We start from the raw sequence: 20,512 nt of genomic DNA, 5'->3' as shown, positions 1-20,512 counted from the left end.
GCTTCGTTGCCCTTCTTTGGGCTCGCTCCAGCACCTCAGTGTCCTTCTTGTGGTGAGGGGCCCAAAACGGAACACAGTATTCAAGGTGCGGCCTCACCAGTGCTGAGTTCGGTTGCTTCCTGTGGTCAGGAGGGTTCCTGTACGTTACAGTCGCAAAAATGGCCCTTCTTGACCAGTGCCCTGCAGTGTTGCAGAATGTAGTGAAATGTCCATGACTGCTGAGTTCATGTAGCTGAGCGGGTGATGTGCTGCGGGAGGGGAGCCCCGTGGTTCGGTACACCGCATGGGGATTTTGTCGTGTTAAAACGGCAGAACATGGTCAGGCCTTGTAGAGGAATGTGTCAGGCCAATGCTGTGTTGGAGGAAGCTTTTTCAGATAATTTGCAGGCCACCAGTGGAACAATCGTAGTCCCAAAATGTTCTACAACCAGTGGTCAAGCTGTTCAGGACCCAGGATCCAGTACTGGGACCTGATCCCAGCATGGGGGTGGGCAATGTAGTTGAAGAAGAATAAGAAAATCTGATGTTCGCTGTACGGTCATAGCTCTCTCGTAGCTGTTTTCATCAACGATGAAATAGCCAGTGTTGGTGTTTCCGTTTCTTCATGTTTTAGCTATGAATGGAGGCCAATTGCACCTGCCAAATACTTCAGAGTCCTGGTTCATTTACGTAGGATCACTTCCCTAGTACTTGATTGGCATTAGATTATTTTCTGTGCTGCATGTTTGAATGTGCTTTTAGAAATTGGTTGGAAGTGCCTAACTCCCCTATACCCGAGATATATTTTGAATTAATAACATAAAAGTGCATGGTGGACCCTTTGCGCTTTTATGACTCAGTTATACTCGCAGCTTTAGAAGATTTGGATCACTTGAATGCATTTATGGTGTATTTGAATCTTTAATGATGTTCATCAACATCAACCTGTAATTGTGCAAAAGTTACATCAGTTTCCTGGTCATTTAAAATTCTCATGTTGGTCTGTGTCTTCATCACATGCTTGGGACCCAATGGACACCACCATTCCCCCAAGTTAGTTTGGGGGGACCCTGTTTCTCCCATCCTCTGTAAAGCACAGAGCATGGCTGGTGACTTTGGCTACCTGAGACTTAATGAACTCCAGGTTCTGCAGTGGCCTCGTCACTGATGATGCTCTTGATCTCTCCAGCTCTTTCATTCTAGCACCTTATTTTTGAAGCTTTTGGGCTTTTGCTTCAGGTTTTAAACTGGATGTAGGCTGTTGGGATGCAAAATACAACATGCCTTTGGTATAGGAAAGTTTATCTGGAATTTATTAAAATAACTTCATCAATAAGCGGTGGCCGTGGGGTTTGCAGGTTGTACAGCCCACCAGAATGCAGTTTTACACTTCTGCTGACAAAATCATCTCTTCCTCACTAAATGCAAACATGTAAAAGTTTGGTGAACATCACTTATTCACTCGTAAGAAACTGGATCGTTCTTAATTTAGTGCTGTTCTTCAGTCTGGGGTTAGAAAAGCAGAACATGTTTTAAAGAAATAAGCTTTCAATATATTATTTTCATTGGAAATGTTCAATTGCTTCTTTGGAAATCTTAATATGTATTTTTCAGATGTCCTGAATTTGTTTCTTTGTCCTGTGAGGAACTTGAGAGAAATGAATAGACAAATTATTTCATAAAACATGCGAAATGGCAGTGGATTGACAGTTAAATGTGCAATAGTGAATACATTCAATTTTCCCCTTTGTTCTGTCGGCATTCACTTGTACTCTAAATGTCTGTTTAATTTTTTAAGTAGATTAACAGGAAATGTTTGCATTATTTGATTATCGAATTGACTTTTCCAAATAATTGATCTTTTCCTCAAATATTTATGTGATCTTGAAAATGTTTTTCCATAAGGGAAAAATGCTAAAAATGAATAGGGAACATATTTTGTGTTATTGGTAGCATAGGCGTGTAATGCCTCATCTGCAATCACTGTACACTTGCCTTTCGTCGGTGGGGGGGAATAAAAAAGCAGTTTGTCATCTGTACTGCCTTCCAAAATTAGATTCAGATAATCCTACCTTTTTGTGTAAATAAGCAGCAGATTTCTTAAAAATGAAATTCCAGTAAGTAGCATAGGCGTGTAATGCCTCATCTGCAATCACTGTACACTTGCCTTTCGTCGGTGGGGGGAATAAAAAAGCAGTTTGTCATCTGTACTGCCTTCCAAAATTAGATTCAGATAATCCTACCTTTTTGTGTAAATAAGCAGCAGATTGGTCTTAAAAATGAAACTCCAGTAAGCTCTTGATATGTGATATAAAAAATAAATAAGCTACTATGAGCAACACCGAGCAGTCCAGTGATAGATGATCATATGGATTACCTTTGTTGTTTCCATAATTAGGCTGGGCAGGGAGAGGAGAGGGAGAAGGAGGCATTGGTAAATGCTTTTGTTTGGTCCTGGGTGGTTGGGGGTTTTTCTGAATTTGAATTTTTTTTCTGCGCTCCGAGCGTGCGTGTGGTTTGCAGCGCACGGATGAGGAATTGTATAGGAAATTTGCAGCTGCTCTAGTTATTCAGGAAGATTTGTATAAGCTGGCACAAGGGACAAAATTAGAGGGAAGTTGAACGAGTGCCGTGCAGTTTATTAGTGAGGCAGCCATAATTTTGACCTTGCTGTGGGTTAAAGGACACAGACCTGAGAAGAAATCTGTTTATCATGTAGGGAATTCATGCCATCCCTGACAGTGTACAGTGAACAAGATGGATGAGCTGCCAAATTGGTCCCTCGCATGGGTGAATCAGGGCAAATTTACAGTACAATTCCTTTGCTGCTCCTGATACAAAAATAACATTTGCTGGGTTTTATATTGGGTTGTATGATGACCCAGGGTGAGCAGAGAAAAGAAATAAGATTTGTAGGTTCCCTGTTACCTTAAAGATTTATATGCGCCTTGCTTTCCTTTTCTGCCTGCCTCTTCTGCATCTCTCGTAAAGCACTGAGGAAAAAGTCCAATTGCTTGGTTCGAGGGAGCAACTTTATGTGAGCATGTCGGGGAACCTCTCTCAAATGCAGCATTGTGAAAGCTTCTGTTTCCTTCAACAACACAATTATACTGAGCACCCCGCTTCAGTTGAAACCTTTTACTTGTGCAGCATTTTCCTTTAGTATCTGGGATGGGTTTCTGTGCTGCACAAGCTGCATGTTCTGTAACGATTTGACGATATTCTGGAAAACAAAGAACAAAGTTGACAAATAGTGAGATTTGCCATTAGCCATCGCCGAGGTAGCGACAGGACCTGATGCTGCCCAGTGAGCTGTGCTCATGGGGGTGTTGCGGTGCTCAGAACACACAGTGCTGTTAGGGGGACAAAGTTTTTGATGTAGGCTGGCCTCACCCTCGTACAATTGAGAGCATTGTAAGCTTCCTCCAGAGATCTGGAGACAAATCCACTGATGGATGTATGCATCTGAGATAGGTGTGATTAACCGTGTCGAGTAACGAGATGTGAGACAGCAAGGAGGAGGAAGCAGTCCCACAAAAAATGGGAAAGAACCGTGAATGGAGAAATCACGTGTGCTCTTTATCTTTTGAAGGGAATTGTTCTTCTAAACCACATTGTCTGTGTGTTGTTGCTTTAAAAAAATGTTTAGACTGTACCCGTAGATGTCTGGATTTTGTGCATAAGCTCGGTTGGAACATTCTGTTAGAGATAAATGTGAGTTTATTAGGGGAAAACAACATTTTGTACTGAACCTATTGTTGTTGGCAAATCAACAGATTCAGAAAGCTTTATTTGAAACAAAGTGTCACAATAACAGATTTGGGTGTCTCCTGATCCACTAGCTATCTTTGTGTTGGATTCTCAAACACATTAATTAATAGAACATAATTACAAACTGTATTTAATCTTGTTATTTCTGGGCAAAGAGAAGTGCAAAAATGTGATGTGAGTGATAAGAAACTAAATCAATAACACTCTCAAAATACAAAGTTGTATCAGTTGTAAAAAATCTCTCATTGACACTACAAAATAGTGGCGGAATGAGTTTCTTGCGAAAAGCTTGAACCAGTCTATAGTGGTAGATTTGAAAGCATCCTTATGCAGAAATGTTGGGGAAAGCAAAGCTATGAGATTTCCTGACCAAGGAAATTTCTTGCAAACTTGCAGACTAGTGCACTTCATTTTTTCCTGATTTTTATTTGTATTTGTGTTTGCACATCTTGTCTTTAGAAGAAAGCAGAGATGACTCAAGATAAAATTAGAAAATAATTCTGTTTTGAAAAAGAAGCTTTTAGTAACCAAGTTGTAACGAGTAGCATTTTGCATACTTAGGCATTTCTTTAAGGTAGAATATAAATGAGAAGGAAAGTTAAATATCCTGCAGTCAAAACATAACGATTATGCTAAAGTGGGAACTTTTTTTCTTTTTTTAATTACAGAAAGCACTCCAAAGACTTCTGCCAGTTGCAGTCCTGCTCCTGAATCTCCCATGAGTTCCAGTGAATCAGTGAAAAGCCTGACTGAACTGGTACAGCAACCCTGTCCCGCTATAGAGACGAGTAAGGATGGCAAAACCCAAGAATCTAGCGAGGCGCCTGCTTCTGAATCCCAATCTACAACACCTTTGCCGCTGTCAGGCCATTCGGCACTCAGCATTCAAGAACTGGTTGCTATGTCCCCTGAGCTGGATACGTATGGCATTACGAAGAGGGTCAAAGAAGTGCTAACGGACAACAATCTTGGTAAATCGCTTTGTTCCTTTTTCTTTACCAAAATAAAATGAAAGTGTTCATGCTTTTATTTTTAAGCTATGTTTCAGCAGATGTTTACAAGAATACTTGATTTTTACTCTGGCCTAAGTTTTAATCTGTTAAGAAGATTTTTATGTTTTTTTAAACTGGTAGAAAAATCCTTTCAGATCATCACACTCTACTTAAATGTCAACCTACCCTTACTCTTCTTAAGCTCTGCTCCTGGCTCACCACCCAGCTACTGCTCCCACCTCCCTAAATACAGTCTAGCAAGCTGTCAAGACCAAAACCCAAAAAGCCAGTGAGATCTCCCCTTCAGAAGTGCTCTTTTGCCCATGTTGGTAATTCAAGGCCCCCCAGCATTTTAGGTGTAGGTGAAGTAGAGGAGTCCGGTATGATTGGAGAGAGAGGCACATCACAAGCAAAAGCATAGCCTACTGTAGAGCTAGGAGCGTAAATCCAGGCTCAGCTGAGGTTTAGGTGAGCCTGTAGATAAGTGTATGGGGCCGTTCAGTTGTTTTGTGTAGAGATGTGCAGTGCTAAGGCTGCTTTTCCTTACAGATGAGTTTTTGGGTGTCAAATCCAGTGTAATGTTGACATGGCTATACATTGGGAATAGTCAAAGGGAATAACCTGATCTGAGTATGGGAAATCCACACTGAATGCTGCACTGTGCCTCTAAATCACGAGTTCTTTGTATGTGTTTGACACCTGCTTCCCTCACACGGTGTTGGGAAACCTGTAGGAGTCCTTTGCAGGCTCTAGCGGGAAGGCAGTAGGGCTGCCCCAGTGTTACCTGCACGTGCTTCTGGGGCTTAGCTTGGGATTCATCTCTCCTGTGTTTAGATGGTCGAAGTAGGTGTCTGAGACGGTGGGGATGGATCACTCTCCAGAAGTACCAGTTTCTCTCCATTCACTACAGATGGGGCCAAAAAGATAGGTTTAGATTTGAACTGCTGATGATACTTATGTGAGAAGAATTCCATCCGTATCGTCTGAACATTATGACTGTATGAGTAAAAACTCCTGTATTTTAGTATGTGAGGAAGCCTTTTTTCAGCTAGACACAGAATAATTTGCTATTATCTTAGATTTCTTTTTTTTAAAGGGGAAAAATACTGGGATGGGGGAGGTTGCAAGTTCTCACTTAAGGTAATTTGGGAAAAAAAGAAAATGGCCTTGATCATGGACATATCCTTCATGAGGTTGTGTTGACTGAACCCAGCAGAATTACTTGCTCATGCACATTGCAGTGGGCAGATTGTGGTTGCTTGTTCAGTGGAGATAATGTAGAGATAAAGCCCCAAGTCACGGGTTGGGTTTGCAGGTCCAAGCCCCTAGTTTTTGGGCAGAATGCTGTTGAGTGCTGTACCTGCTCTGGTGTTCCAGAGAGGTTTGAAAAAGTATTTTTGTTTACATTTGCTTTGATGCCATTTTTACTTAGTCTTTTTTATTTCCCATGATTTTTGTTTTCCTACAGTGTGGCTGACAAGCCTAAAAAGCAGCAGAAGAGCCAGGAAATGTGCCCCAAACTCTGCATTAGGTGTGGAACCAGTTTCAATGTCTCCTTTTGTGCCCTCAGTGTGCTAGTGCGCCAGATTGACTCGGTGCACAGGTTTCTCTGTCGCAGGGTCTCGTGAACCTGTCCTAGGCAACTAGTGGTGGCTCAGTTGTTCCAATATCATCGGCCAGTAAAGACCACGGTTGTGCAAAACCATTCAAGATGTGTGGTGGGTCTCTCCTCCCACGCCTTTTAGCATTCATTCAGCAGTCACCATTTTAGCAAACGATGCTGGCAGCATTAACGCTGAGGTGTTGCTGGTATTCCTAGTCCCCAAATGTCATAATATTATCAGTGATTCCCTGCTGGGCAACATGTAACTCGGGGAAGCAAATGCAGTGAGCTGGTGAAGGATTGCAGTGGTGGGGATTTTGCAGAAAGGGCCAGGTCTGACTGTGAAACCATCATAACTTACAGAAAGTTTTGTCCATGAGGGGCTACATCAGTGGGAACAGACGTGAAGGATATTAGAGTAAAAGATGGGGAGAATTAGCGGGAGTTTTAGTGCTTAAAAATATTCCAGTTATTAATAGCACGCTGATGAAGATGGAGTGTGATACACTTGCTACCTCCTGAGAACGATTTCTAACACATTCCCCATTAGCTTGGGAGTCTTTCAGGTGTTTTATCCCGTCCTGCCATATCCTGGGATAAAATAAATGACACAAACATCTTTAGCTTTGTTCTTAACACCTAGAGAACATAATGTTACCCCTGCCATATTTGCATTTTTAGTTTTTAGGCTGCAGTTTGAAGTTTGTTTCCTTTAGCAGCGTTGCTAGTACCTGTTCCCAACCCTTTTGCAAACTTCTGCTGGTATTCCTGTTCATGTGGCCACACAGTAAACTGGACCAGTTGGCCTGAGTTGAAAGAGGTCCTTTTATTCTTGGTAGGTTGGTTTGACTCAGGTCAGTTCCCTGCTCCCATTTACCGTGCAGCCACATGGGCAGTGGCAGTGGCCACGCTGGCCCTGCACAGCGGCTGGCGGAGCTCTCGCGGCGGCTGGAAAGAACGCTCATCGCGTTACAGCCTGGGGTTAGGAAGTGTGGGGAATGTTAAAGGAAAGTTATTTACAAAGGCAAATTAAAAGATTTTTATAGTAGCTGTCTTATCTTGCTAGTAGCTGGCAGGTTTAAAGGTAAATGGATGAGGTTTTTAAAACCGGATGTTTTTAAATGCAACAGGGAGTAGGTTAACTCTGCAATACACATGATCTAAAATTGGCCCTGAATTACTTCTTTTGTCTGATTTTCCTGATATTGAGGAAAATAACATATTGCTTAGGAACTAAGTGAATTCAGAATTTAGGTTTCTGTTCAGTCTGTAAGAATTTTCAGGGTTAGTTTTAGAGCTTATTAGCAGACTGTCATGTTAGCCCTGTCCTCATTTCCCCTTTCTGCCTTCCATTATCTCAGCTGCTTCTGCCAGAAGCTTTGCAGACCCACCTGCCGCATGTACCTGAACAGGACATTCTGTGGCTTCTCACTGGTCCCACATCCCCCCCTCTCCTCGTACAGGCAAAAAAAAAAAATCAGCAGGGCGAAAATTTTGGGATGTTTTTAAAGAGGAGGAGGAGATTCATGGAGTTAAGCACAGGGGATGGGTCTATAGAGCAGGTATTTCCCCCAGCGCGCGTGTGTCAGGATCAGGTGAGGCTGTGGAGGCAAGAGCTGAGGGTGCTTTTCCAAGCGCAGGCGTGTCCTGCGGGGCTGTAGGAGCACAAGCCCCCATGCACCTGCATTTTTCCTTAGGGGTCTGTTTGTTGCCACTGGTATGGCTAGGTAGTGAAGGAAAAGCGTTCTGCCTTGTATTAGGGAGGGCATTCCAAAGCTAGGCTCAGACCCAAGACCCTGCAGCCTAAACTTGGTCGGTATGGAAAGATCTTTGGGTTACCTTGAAAATACACGATAGCTGCACTTCTATCAGAAATCACCAGCAGTGACTCGGATGACTTCGGGCTCTGTCTTGTAACAAAAGCTGCTGCAGATCAAGACTGTTCAGCTTAGGAAGAACACTGAAGGGAAGGGCTTTAGAAAACCAGCTGTATGGTTGGGTTTGAGCTGCACAGGCGTTTTCCACCATCCTTGATAAGTTAGAGCTTAACCATGTAAAATCAGTGTTACCAATGCACGTAGAAATGCTGTACGGTGGGAAGCATATGCAGTTCTACCCTGCCAGACAGACAATAGCGTTTTGAAAGAGAACTAAAAAGAAGTATTCTTAACTAGAAGTACTGTAGAGGCTGTAAAAAAAGCTGTTATGGTGTAAAATGGGATTATCTGTAGTTGGTAAGACACGGTTAGCACACCAGAGATAGTACAAGGCAGAAAATATGTGTCTTTGAGGACACTGTTGCTGAAGGGGGGGTTGCATTGGTCATGGTTCATTGATTGCTTGAAATGTTTGGATTGCCCTGTTGGAATGAAGCTGTTGCGCTGCCCTCCTGCATAAGAGCTAAGTAGCCTCACTGTTCTCACTGGTTGCCTGCTTAGCTAAAATTCAGTTTATCTTTGATCTCATTCATTTTACTCATTTAAGGTCCCAGTCCCCAAATGTGTTGAGCTCCCCTCTTTGCCACAGTCAGATCCTAAGAACTAAACTAAAGCTCAGTATTTATGCTTTTAGTGGGGAGGCAGAGCTTTTATTCTTTTAAATTTATTTTGGGTTTTCAAGCAATTCTGAAGTAAGAATAATTGACAAATTATCTTGTAGACGTATTCTGTCTTTTTAGTTAGCCTCGCCTCTGAGCTGAAGGAATTCATGCCATTTTCCATTTCGTATTAGGTCAGCGTTTGTTTGGGGAGACAATCCTAGGGCTAACACAAGGCTCTGTCTCAGACCTTCTGGCTCGCCCGAAGCCCTGGCACAAGCTGAGTTTGAAGGGACGGGAACCCTTTGTCCGCATGCAGCTGTGGCTGAACGATCCCAACAACGTGGAGAAGCTGATGGATATGAAACGAATGGAGAAAAAAGGTAACTTGGAGCAGACTGCTGACTCATGTTTTCCGTTATTTCAAAGATGACCGTGTCTTTTATAATTCTCCAAAAATAGTATAGAGGCAGCATTGATCCAGTATTATGGAGGTTATGCAAAAGGACTTCATGACAACTTTTTCGTAGCTTTATTTGATGCTAGCTCAAGCGGGTACATCTCAAAAAAAAAGCACCAAACAAAAAACGAACCCCAGACCCTGAATATTCACCAGCTGTCATGAAATCATTGCTATATTCTTCTATAGATTAATTACTGAGGCCCCGGTGTATCACTGATAACTTGCCTTACCAAATGAGAAATGTGAGTTTGGGAGCTGGCTTTGGGTTGTTAACAGTTCTGCAGCTGGGCACAGATGTTGGGCTGAGAGAACTGTGCTGTTGGGCTGAGAGAACTGTGCATTGATTCCTGAGAGAGCTTCTTGCCAGTCCTGCACTGATGGTCGCTAGGAGGAAAGAAAAATGCAGTCTTTATAAAAGGGTATTTGAGAATAATTAAATTTGTGCCCTTTATAGGGATGGGGGAAGGTGACTGTGTTAATACATGCTCACGTAAAACGGTGAGGTCATGAGTATGTACCTGTGAGAGATCTCAGTTGTTACTGGGTATCTTAGGAGGGAGAACATCCTGAAAATTTGTCCAACTCTCTATGTTTTAAATTCATTACTAAAAACCAGTGATTATTCAGAGCCCTGTTTTTAGTGCATTCGTGTGATTTTACAGGAGAGACTCATAGGCTGCCATTATCAGCAGTTAACTAATTAATGATATATACGTCTCTTGAGCTATCCCTCAATGGTATTAGTACAGACAGCATTAATTGTGTGTGCTGAAAGCGCGGCTGTTGACTGATGTCCTGAAAGCATTAACACATTTGATCAAGAACTTTGTGATTATATTAAAAACTGCAGTGAGGGAGCTTCTGGGAAAATTGTAGTCTTGCATGCTTAAAGAAGAAATTCAGCTCCTTGTCATAGTAACCAGTATAATATAACACAGTGCCGTATCTTACTGCAAATTGTGTCTGATCTTCCATGGGGAGTAAAATCCACTTGGGTTTCCCACTTAGGGCTGTAAACCAAAGGGAGCCATGATGGGTTTTGCTGTATTAGAAACATGGCAGAAATAAAATTGTCAACTCGCTGGATTTTTATGGCCTCAAAGAGAATATCGCCCATAATGCAGGAAAATAAAATAAAAATAATTTAAAAGTAGTACTGACAATATCCTTTCAAAACTGTTTTCTAAACTGGATTCTTATCAAATGCTGTGCAGTACATATGCTCTGTAGATGACACCTGAATAGAGATAAGGCAATAAATCACTGAGGCTCTGTACTGAGCTCTGAGCTGTGTAAGTGCTGTCCTCATAGCAGAGCACTCTAAAGTGAATTCAGCCCTGTATTTTCTGCAGAATCCTTTCATGCAGGTAAGGACCCTGTGATTTCACCTTTTAAATTGCTCTAGAGCCACATTAAGAATTTAACTTTCCCTTCAGCTAATGTCAGCTAAAGAACAATGCGACCGTGTCTGCTACCAGCGAAACATTATTATCAATTATATCTCTGCCACATTTTATTAAGGGAGTAAATTAATAATTATGATAAAGGTGAGCTGCGTATATCTTTTTTTCTCTTCTCCCAGTCTGAGGTATGTGTGCTATAAATGTCCATTTTAAGAGGATCTGAAAATTTGCAACGTACATTAGCGAACCTCTTTGGGGGAAGCTGGGGGTTTGTGCTCACCAGGCTGAGACACTCTGCACCACTTTTCCTGCCTTGGAAGAGTTCATTCCTCTTTCTTTACAACCTCCCGATGTGTGTGCTGCTGGTAACGTCACACTCCTCACTGAACAGTACTGAAGCCTGCTGTCAGGAGAAAATTTAATTCCCTTTATTTCCCCATTATTTCACTTTTTAATAATCTTGTTCAATACCGAATAAGATAAAAATGATATTAAAAGGGGCTGTGTTTTACCTCAGTGGGCAGCCGCTAGCTCTGCAGTAGTACCTGCAGCATCTATAGCTGAGCACAGGCTGGGGAGTCTTCCCAGCGGGACACGGTGATGCTGGGTTGGCAACAGTGGGGGGGAAAAAAGGTAGTAAAACTCAGGGGATAGAGCTGGCCTTGGCAAGTTGGTCTCAGACCCAGATCCAGACCTTTGGCCAAATTACATTTGGGGTTGTGTTTTTTCATAGGTCTCCTGAGAAGTGGAGACGGATCACAGGCAAAAATCAAACTTCTCCAAAAATCAAGTGTGTTTGTGACTTGGATTCCAATTTGAGCCTTACTGTCACTGCAAATGTGCTGAATGATCTCCTTATGTCGTCTACACGCAGCACATATGTTTAAAATGAGAATTAAAAAGGAAAAGCTTTTATGAATGTCATCTAAAGTTTCCAGAGACCACCACTGAAGGCTAAAGCTGAGGTGCTAGTCCAGCATATGGTGTAGTGCCAGGATTGTGCCTTTGGCCCCATGGAAGTTTCTTCTGATAATATATTATCGTCCAGAAAAACAACTGCTTATGACAGAACAATGGCCCATCCTCCTCTTTATTTTTATGTTAAGGAAATACATGCATTTATATAATTTGTTCACCTGAGAGATCCAAATAAACCTTTTGCGGTCCCAGTGTGAGGTTACAAAAGCAGAGGTAGGCATGCGAGCATGACATTTTTCCCAAGCTATTATGGCTCCATGCTGTCCTTGGGAGTCTAAAGATGGGAGCTCTGACTCACCAGAAATGCCGTCCTTTGGAGAGCAGAGAAAGCAGAGATTCAGAGCATCCTGATGCTCGAGTGTCTTGTGTTAACTCAGTCGCCTGACCAGCTATTCCAGAAACTCCACTTAGAGATAGCCTAAACACCTTTTACATCTTCCATGCGAGGTTCTGTTTAGTCTCCTGGCCTCCTTTGAGCTGCTGCACGTTGCTGAAGTGATAGATGCTGTCCTTCAGCCCTCCTGGTTGTGCTGTCAAAGGAGACCAGGGAACCTTGTCTATAGTTTGCACGTCAGTGGAAGTTTGAAATAACACCTGGGACTCTTTGAGATTAAAAGACCTTATATAAGTGTGAGATGATACTGCTGGAATGATTAATTCCGTGGGTGAAGGTTGTAACAGTTCCTTGACGACTGCAAAAATAAGACCAATAGGTCACCTTGAAATAATGCGTTTATCTGTAGTCACTTCGGAGTTCTGCATCCCATTGGAACAACTTAAATAGATAATTTCTTAAATGAAGTTTATTTAAAAAACAACAACTTTGCTTTTTATGGTTATTTCAAACGCGTGCAGGACTGTATCATGGCCGAGTGATGGATCGTGAGCAACTCAGGTTCTGTTCCATATCAGTGATCTTACACAGTAGGCAATCCACAGGTGATCTGTCACATTCAGGAAGAACAAAATGAGGGCCATGCAGATACCCCCAAAGGTTCCAGACTGTGTTCAAGATTTGTTTCAACGATAGTTAAGACACAGTGTAAGAAGGTCCCACTGGACGTACCACCGTGTAGAGCACAGGATGCTGAAACCCACTGGAGACGGAAAACCAAACCAGTCCTGCAGGGAGCTCTGCCAGAAGTTGTCTTGTGTGAGAAGGGCTTTCAACATTTCAGTTTATTCGATTGCGTTGAATTTTTATTTTTCATGCTCCTTCAGCCTAAAGGCAGAGCTGGGGGGAGAGAGAAATTTATTTTTTGAAGAATTTGGCTGCTGACTGGTGTGACGTGCACCACATTGGTCCCTGGCTCTGCTCAGAGCTCCTGGCTGCTGGAGATTTAGTGCCTGCTAGATCGATGTCAGGCTGGTGTAATCCGGAACTTAATAGCCAAGGTTATCAAATTGCAGCTCTTGAATACCTAAACTCTTAAATATCTAGAAGGTATTTAACAGGCCATTAAATATTTTATTGACAAGATTCATCTATATTTGCTGTTTTCAGCCCCCTCATTAGCAATGCTTGTGCACAGTACTGCCAGGTGCAGTAAATCCCACCTCTCTTTGCCTGGTGTAAATCAATCAAGTCGCTGACAGCGTTTGCTAGGACTCTTGCCTTGCAGAATTTGCCAGGATAATTCAGTCCCCATCAGGGAGGAGAGTCGGCGGTGGTATCAAAGGCTTCAGCCATCAGCCTCGCCGAGCTCCATCAGTGCAGTGAGAGCTTTCTTAAAAGTATATGCGTTTTTGAACGAGCCTTGCGTCGGGGAGGAGGATGCTGTGGGCTGTTTTTCTTTCATAAGCTGTCACCGCTATAGAGAAGATCTGTAGGAAAAAGCAGCAAACGCCTGACGGGTTATTCAGCCCATCACTGGGATCTCTGGGCTCCGGGCGCCATCGTGTGTTGGAGACATGGCTGTGGCTGTCTTCAGCTTCCAGAGTCGTATTTTTAATTCAGAGACCTTAGTGTACACCTTAAGTGTTTAAAAACCAGAACTATTTAAGTTGAAATGAAGTGCAACTGTCCTAATGAGGTGCTTATGTGGAAGTTTGCCACTCTTGAAGGAGTGAATTTTAAATAAGTCGTGTTAACTGAACCGTGTTATTCATGTCCCACGTTCATAGAAAAAGCAGAAAAACTATGGCAGCTTTCCTTCTCTGTGCGATTCATCCTCTTTTCTTTCCCTCTTCTTCTTTCTCTGCCTCTTGCATCCCCCCTACATTTGCTTTCCTCTGATCTGCGGTGATGCTCCTTCCTTTCTGTTCTCTCCAAATAGCCCATCCATGCATCCGCAGCCTGTCACCTTCACATTCATGCCACAGCTCGTATACTCATTGATTTTGCATTTGTATTCAGCTGGGGCTGATCCGCTGCGCTTCTCTTTCAGCCTACATGAAACGGCGACACAGCTCTGTTAGCGACAGTCAGTCTTGTGAGTCCTCGTCCGCTGGAATAGACTACAGCCAGGGAGCCAGCCCGCAGCCGCAGCACCAGCTGAAGAAACCCAGGGTGGTGCTGGCACCAGAAGAGAAGGAAGCTCTGAAACGAGCCTACCAGCAAAAGCCATACCCATCACCAAAAACCATTGAGGAACTCGCCACGCAGCTCAACTTGAAAACCAGCACCGTGATCAACTGGTTCCACAATTACAGGTATGAGATCTCCCGGGAGCCCTGCTCATGAAGGATTTATTTTACTTGCTTTGGCAGGGTGCTGCTCTGCTCCAGCAGACTGTGTCTGTTTCCGCTAGCATTGAGCAGTTGTACAAAATGAACAGCTTCGACAGCAGGGAGGTTCTAACTACCCATAATGCTAATGCTCCAGACTAATTTTAAATTATCCCCGAGGAACAGCAATATTCACATGTTGATGTAAGTAGTGCTTTTAAACAGAAAGTCTCGCTTTTGGAGTGGGTGTGGATTTTGAGATGTCCACTATTGAATATTTATAAATCCCGTTGAAGTAAGCAAGACTGATCTTTCTTGTGTATGCACACACAGACACACACTTGTACATATATACACATATAGGTGTGTGTTTGTGTGTTACACCTGGGTCGCTTGGTGGGGGGGTGCTTGGAAGTGTCCTCTACCGGGTGCCATCAGAATTGCACTGCTTTCATCATGTAATTTTCTCACGTAAGAGCAAAAAGAGGATTTTCTTTCAGGTCTTGAGCCACTGAGCTCTGAAAATAGGCACAGTGTGTGCTGTATTGCTGGGAAGCTCCGCACAGTCATGAAGGGCCTAGGACTGATAACCCTGAAGTCAGATGTGGCCACAGATTTGTTGTGCTGTTATGATTAAATCATTGAGTCCTGCTGACATGAAATAAGATGTTGGTCTGTTTGGTTCCTTTCTCATATTAGAAGGAACCTTCTCCACATTTGAAACATTGAAGTAGGTTTTGGCCTAGAGACGCCGATAAAAATAAACAATGCTGGAGTGGCATATATAAATTATAAGGATTTGAATAAACATATTATCTACCGTGCTTGGGATTCGGAATCTTAATTAGTGCAGCAGACTTTTCTCACAGAAATTTGTGCTAATGAATATTGAACAGGTACAGTTACGATACCAGATTTAGTACTATTCTGCTCCTTCACTCGGAGCCAGTAATGTTCCTAATTAGTCCAGATTGCTAAACTTGTTTGTTTTCAGAAACTGCCAACATTTAAAGGGTATTTTCCACTTTGGCCCTTCTCAGCTTTTAGCAGGGAAGTTGGTGAAGCAGAAGTAGTGCAGTTTAATGAGATACCTCACAAATAGTATGTGCAATAGCTAAATAATGTTTATAGTAAACAATATAAAATTTAAAAATTATAACCAATGAGTAATCATATGTACGCTGAATTTCATTGACTTGAATTCGCTACAGATGCAGCCTCTTTCACTGCTCAGTTCTCCAAATGCAGGCCTCTCTTCCAATTCCCACTTCTCGGCAATTATACACAAGTTGGAGGAATGCCTATGAAAATATGTTCCCTTCGGCCTGACAGCAAAATGTGCTGTTCTCACTTACGCAGACGAGTGCAGGAGCACTGGTGGCATGTGTCATCTTCCTCATTATCATCAGATCTCCTGTTTAGGCGTGCTGCTAGAAAGCGTGACAAGTCATGATTGATCAGCGTGTTTAGCCACACCAAGCTATACATTAATGTAGACTAGGTGCTGACAGTTGTATACAAAATAAAAAATGTATAAACAAGGTGCTGTAGGCTGGTGGGTAGCACAAGCCTAGCAGCACTGACTGGTCTGGACCTGCTCCCAGAAGTGCTCCTGCTGAGTCTCCAGGACTTTAAAGAGATGTTTTGAGCTTCTTTGGAGCCCTGGGTGCTCCAAACAGAAATCCAAACATGTGCCTGTTCCTTTTCCTCTGTAGAATAATTTTCTTAGCTTTTGTGCATGAAGTACTCTTAAATCATTTGCAGGACATTGCAGAAGAGGTACAGGTTACACGTTCTGCTAGCAGAACAGGGTCTGAATGTTCTGCATCTCATGTATTATAAGAAATGGGTAGTCTTTCCCCTCTTCATCTTCTCCAGGCCACACTTCACTTTATTTATGTCTTCTATACTCTCCCTCAGACATTTATTTTCCAAACTGAAGACTCTTCATACAGAAGCAGTTCCACATCTCAGACCATCTAGTTATTCTTTAATATAAATTTTTCTTTAAAGTAACTTCAGGTAAGGCAGGGTACAGATTTGGATGAGTTTGTCTTCCTGTCTCTTGGGATTCCTGTTGCAGTGATGCTTTTCCTTTGGGATTCAGCCCAAACCTCACTTTCCAGAGGTGGTTGCTACAGCAGAATCTACCTTTATGTCCACCAGATGGGAAGTCAGCACTAGGATTTATTTTCTGCAACAAAAGAAACTTGAAAAAAAATCTTCAGCAGGCAAAGAAATAATTGACTTCAGAATATAAACAGGTATAAAGGATTTTGACATGTCTGCAAACTTCTGCAGGTCTATGGCTTTGCATCCATACCAATCACATAGCTCTCAGAACATAAAAATAAATGTACCTTACTTTGCATTAGTGAAGCACATGCAGGACACATCAGAGTTTGAGGCTTTATTGTCTTAACAATAGTACAAAAGAGCAGGAGGCAGGGATTTCTGTCCCGCTTCACATAAACTCGATAAGGTCACACAGATGATGTTATGGAAGCATCAGGAATTAAACCAAATTTTCTTGAATTGTAATGTGGCGCTCTTGGATCCTAAATTTCATTGCTCTTACTCTGGGCATATTTCTCAATGAACTGTAGCATTGTGCTTGTTCAGATGTTGTGTGAAGGCTTGTACAGGCAACTGCGACACAAACCCCAGGAGATCTCTGGTATTTTGAGTTACACTGATAAATGCCAACGGGATGTGTTGATGTCGAGGCCACTGCAAGGAATGTGCTCTGGAATTCCCTAGCTGCTGTCACCAGTTCTTCTTTACTGTAGGGATTTAATTACTGTGTTAATCAGGAGCCAGACTAAATTCCAGAAGCAATATATTGGGTGTGAATTCCAAGGATTTCCACAGACATCGAGCCTGTATCCTGTGGGGCTGTGGTCAGATACTCGGTGAGCAGCATGTCATCATTCAGTATCTTGCTGGAGCGGAGGTATTTTAAATGCCATGCAGGCACAAAGCTCTTACTGTTTGCTCCCCTGACTTGGGGAACGTTACAGAAGCAGCATGTTCTGGATCAATGTCCATGCAGGGAGGTTATAGGCATAAATAGAGCCTGATAATCGATGTTGCAGGATGCATGCAATTAATGGTAATAGAAAATTAATCGTAGCACCTGTGGTCTTCTGTTAGGTGAATAATATTCTCCTAGGGAAAATTACAGACCCCTAAATCCTTCAAAAGTGTAGAGTCAGCAAATACTGCTGAAATACTCTGTTGCATTTCAAGTAAGTCAATAATACCATTAGCTTCGAAAGCAGTATTCAGATGCTGCTTCAGAGGTGTTCTGCATTTATCATAATTTTTTTCCAGTGTGTGCTGTCTTCTGTAGCACCTTTAGGGAAAAATTAAAAATTCGTACAGCCATCAGCATTGGGACAGCATATCATTTGTGACTGGCAAGACCCTTGGCAGTCCTCTCTGGCTCAAACCAGAAGTGTTATCTTCACTCTGAAAGATAAAGTTTGCTAAACTTTCCCTGTATCTGTAGTCTCCTCCCTGACCACAGGTCACTGAGGCTCCCTCTTGGTTGCAAATTAGGACCTGAGCAGTGGTCAGAACCTCTCCTGCTGACAGACCAGTACAGAGAAAGAGTTAGCCTAGAACCTAGGATTTTTTCATGGACTGTTCTGTGCTTGTGAGGATGTTGGGAGCTCCTAAATAGGGAAGGAAGAGGGAGGAGAGGGACCAAGTTAAATGGCAAAGGTATTGTGTTTGGGGTATCATTGCACACCTAACAGGAGGCATGAGGTGGCACACCAGGCAATTTTAACCACACATGGAGTGCAGTAATTCCCTTGAAATGCCCTGCTTGCCTTGTCACTGTTCATGTTCTGAAATTGATTTTTTAAATAAAAAATGAGGCAGAAGTCAGACTAGCTCATAGACTGACAACCTGTCAAAAGGCTGTGCTTCCCCAGGGCGGTTTCAGAACGATGGACTTTGTTTCATCTTCATTTCTCCTTGGTGGCCAAGGGGGTTGTCCAGAGTTTTTCCATGTTAGTTTTTTATTTAGGCAAATTGTGCCTCATTTGTAGTAGAAGTCTGAATTGTTTTGTATTTAGAAGCTGTTTTCTTCTGAATCTACTAGAAATGTATTCATATTTTTTAAATCATCCCTTTTCTGGTCCAGTGTGTTGTAAAGTTTCGCCTTCCTGATGTCAGACTTTCAGTGGGAATGGGAGACTGCAGAGCCTTTCATCTCTGTCCCTTAAACCACATCCAGTGCTGTAAAAATTGAGCACACAATTATGAATATTACTTAATTTAAACTTGCAAACAAAGGGAAGATGATCTGTCATTGGTTTTCACCAGTCATTTTAGTACAAATCGATCATCTGCCTAAAGTTTATATTTTTGCTTTATCCCATAATGCCTGCTGTGGTTACTAGGAGGGTCAGTCTCGACACTAAGCACTGCAGAAGTTGCTAGAAATGGTTTATCTGCTCCAAATCCCAGCTGCGGCCACCCGCCCTCCCGCTGTGCCGTGGAGGAGCCCCGGGGCGGTCGGGGGCTTGCAGCCTGCATCCCTTCCAGCACAGCGGGCGTGTGCCTGGGGAAGATGAAATTAAGAGCATCATGACGATGTTTCATGTTCTTCCAGACGCCCATTCAGTCAGTCCTTTGGGTTGAGGGTGTGAGGGCATCCAGGGACCCAGCTTGGGTCTGTCCTGTAAGCCGGGACAAAATGGTGTCTTGAATGGCGCATCTGGTAGAGCAGGGCGGCTCCGAGTGACCCCCAGCAGACTCACTGTCCCTCTTCCCCTGTCTCCTAGGTCTCGCATCCGCCGGGAGCTGTTCATCGAGGAGATCCAAGCCGGGAGCCAGAGCCAGGCCGGGACGAGCGACTCTCCCTCTGCCCGCAGCAGCAGGGCCGCTCACAGCTCTGAGGGAGACAGCTGCGACGGCGTGGACGCGGAAGGCCCACCTGAAGGCAAGCCGAGTGGCCCGGAGGCGGATGAGTACAGCAATGCAACCACAAAGTCTCAGGGAGGGCCCGCGGAGTCGGCTTTCGAAGCGGGGGAAGAGGCACTGCAAGGCGCCAGGTCTTCGGAGAAAGCGGAGCCGTCGCAGGCAGAGAGCCTGGAGGACACCGACGACGAGGGCAGGCTCCGAGCACCGCGCCAGAGCTCCCCGCCGGCACCGCAGCGCCCGGGGGAGGCTCTGGAGACACTGCCAAACTCTGCCACGGAAGGGGATGCCTCTACCTCAGCTGCCTCCACCTCAGTCCTTACAGGGGAGAGCTCCTACAAGTCAAAAGAAAGTTCAGAGAAAATCTCCGTGCCAAGTACGAGCTCGACACCGGCCGCAGGCTCGCAGAAAGCCAACTCTCTTCAGAGCTTGTTCGGCTTCTCCGAGGCGGCGAGCTCCAGGAACACGCGAGACAGCTCCTTGAGGAAAAAGAAAGCGGCGAACTTGAACAACATCATCCACCGCTTGGAGAAGGCCGCGAGTCGAGAAGAGGCCGTCGAGTGGGAGTTTTGAGATTAAACTCGCCCAACTCTGGAGAGCTGGGAAGTGAAACTGGACCTCTACTGGTTTTATTGTGTTGCGCACTTAACCGCCCTGCGGGCCACAGGGCAAAAACGCCATAGGCCAAGGTGCATATAGAAAACAAAAAGGAGCGTTAAGCCCAATTTATGTTTGTGTTTTCGACGAAGAAAACTGAAATGTGTAGTCAAGCTTTTTTGTACCCTGAAGTGTTTTTATTATTGCCCTAAGTGATTTCCACAATTTCTGGAATAACTCATACAGCTTTGCCTTGTGCCCTCCTCTTTGGTGTGGGCTTAAAAAAAAGAAAAACAGAAAAAAAAGAAAAAAAAATCAAACCCACATATTAAAAGGGGGCTTTTTATCTGCCATCTAATGGCTACAGAGCGATAATACACTATTATCTTCTTAAACCAGGAAAAAAGGGGAGATTTTTCAAAAAAAAAAAAAGAAAAAAAAAAAGAAAGTTTTTTGTAGCTGTTCAGTTGCCACTAAGAGATTGCACAGTCAACCGACTCTAAACACACTAGTTTGGATTCCTACATATTTTCAAGAAAAGAGAAGAATCTTGTTGTTTGAAACTTTGAATTAAAAAAAAAAAAAACACAT

General features: G+C 43.3%; 1 protein-coding gene across 1 annotated transcript in view; it reads left to right on the top strand.

The window, feature by feature from the left end:
• Positions 1-20,201, top strand: part of CUX1 (cut-like homeobox 1) — a 105,303-nt gene extending 85,102 nt beyond the window's left edge. Inside the window, exons 16-19 of the mRNA XM_010084137.1 lie at positions 4,419-4,721; positions 9,076-9,264; positions 14,113-14,377; positions 19,189-20,201. Coding sequence (XP_010082439.1) covers positions 4,419-4,721; positions 9,076-9,264; positions 14,113-14,377; positions 19,189-19,897 — 1,466 coding nt within the window. The 3' untranslated portion in view covers positions 19,898-20,201. The remainder of the gene's footprint in view (positions 1-4,418; positions 4,722-9,075; positions 9,265-14,112; positions 14,378-19,188) is intronic.
• Positions 20,202-20,512: the final 311 nt, after the last annotated feature.

This window comes from Pterocles gutturalis, unplaced genomic scaffold (genome assembly GCF_000699245.1).
Source record: "Pterocles gutturalis isolate BGI_N339 unplaced genomic scaffold, ASM69924v1 scaffold27335, whole genome shotgun sequence".
NCBI classification, from domain to species: domain Eukaryota; kingdom Metazoa; phylum Chordata; class Aves; order Pterocliformes; family Pteroclidae; genus Pterocles; species Pterocles gutturalis.
The sequence above is the reverse complement of the archived record's forward strand: the minus strand, read 5'-3'. Positions and strand labels throughout refer to the sequence as shown.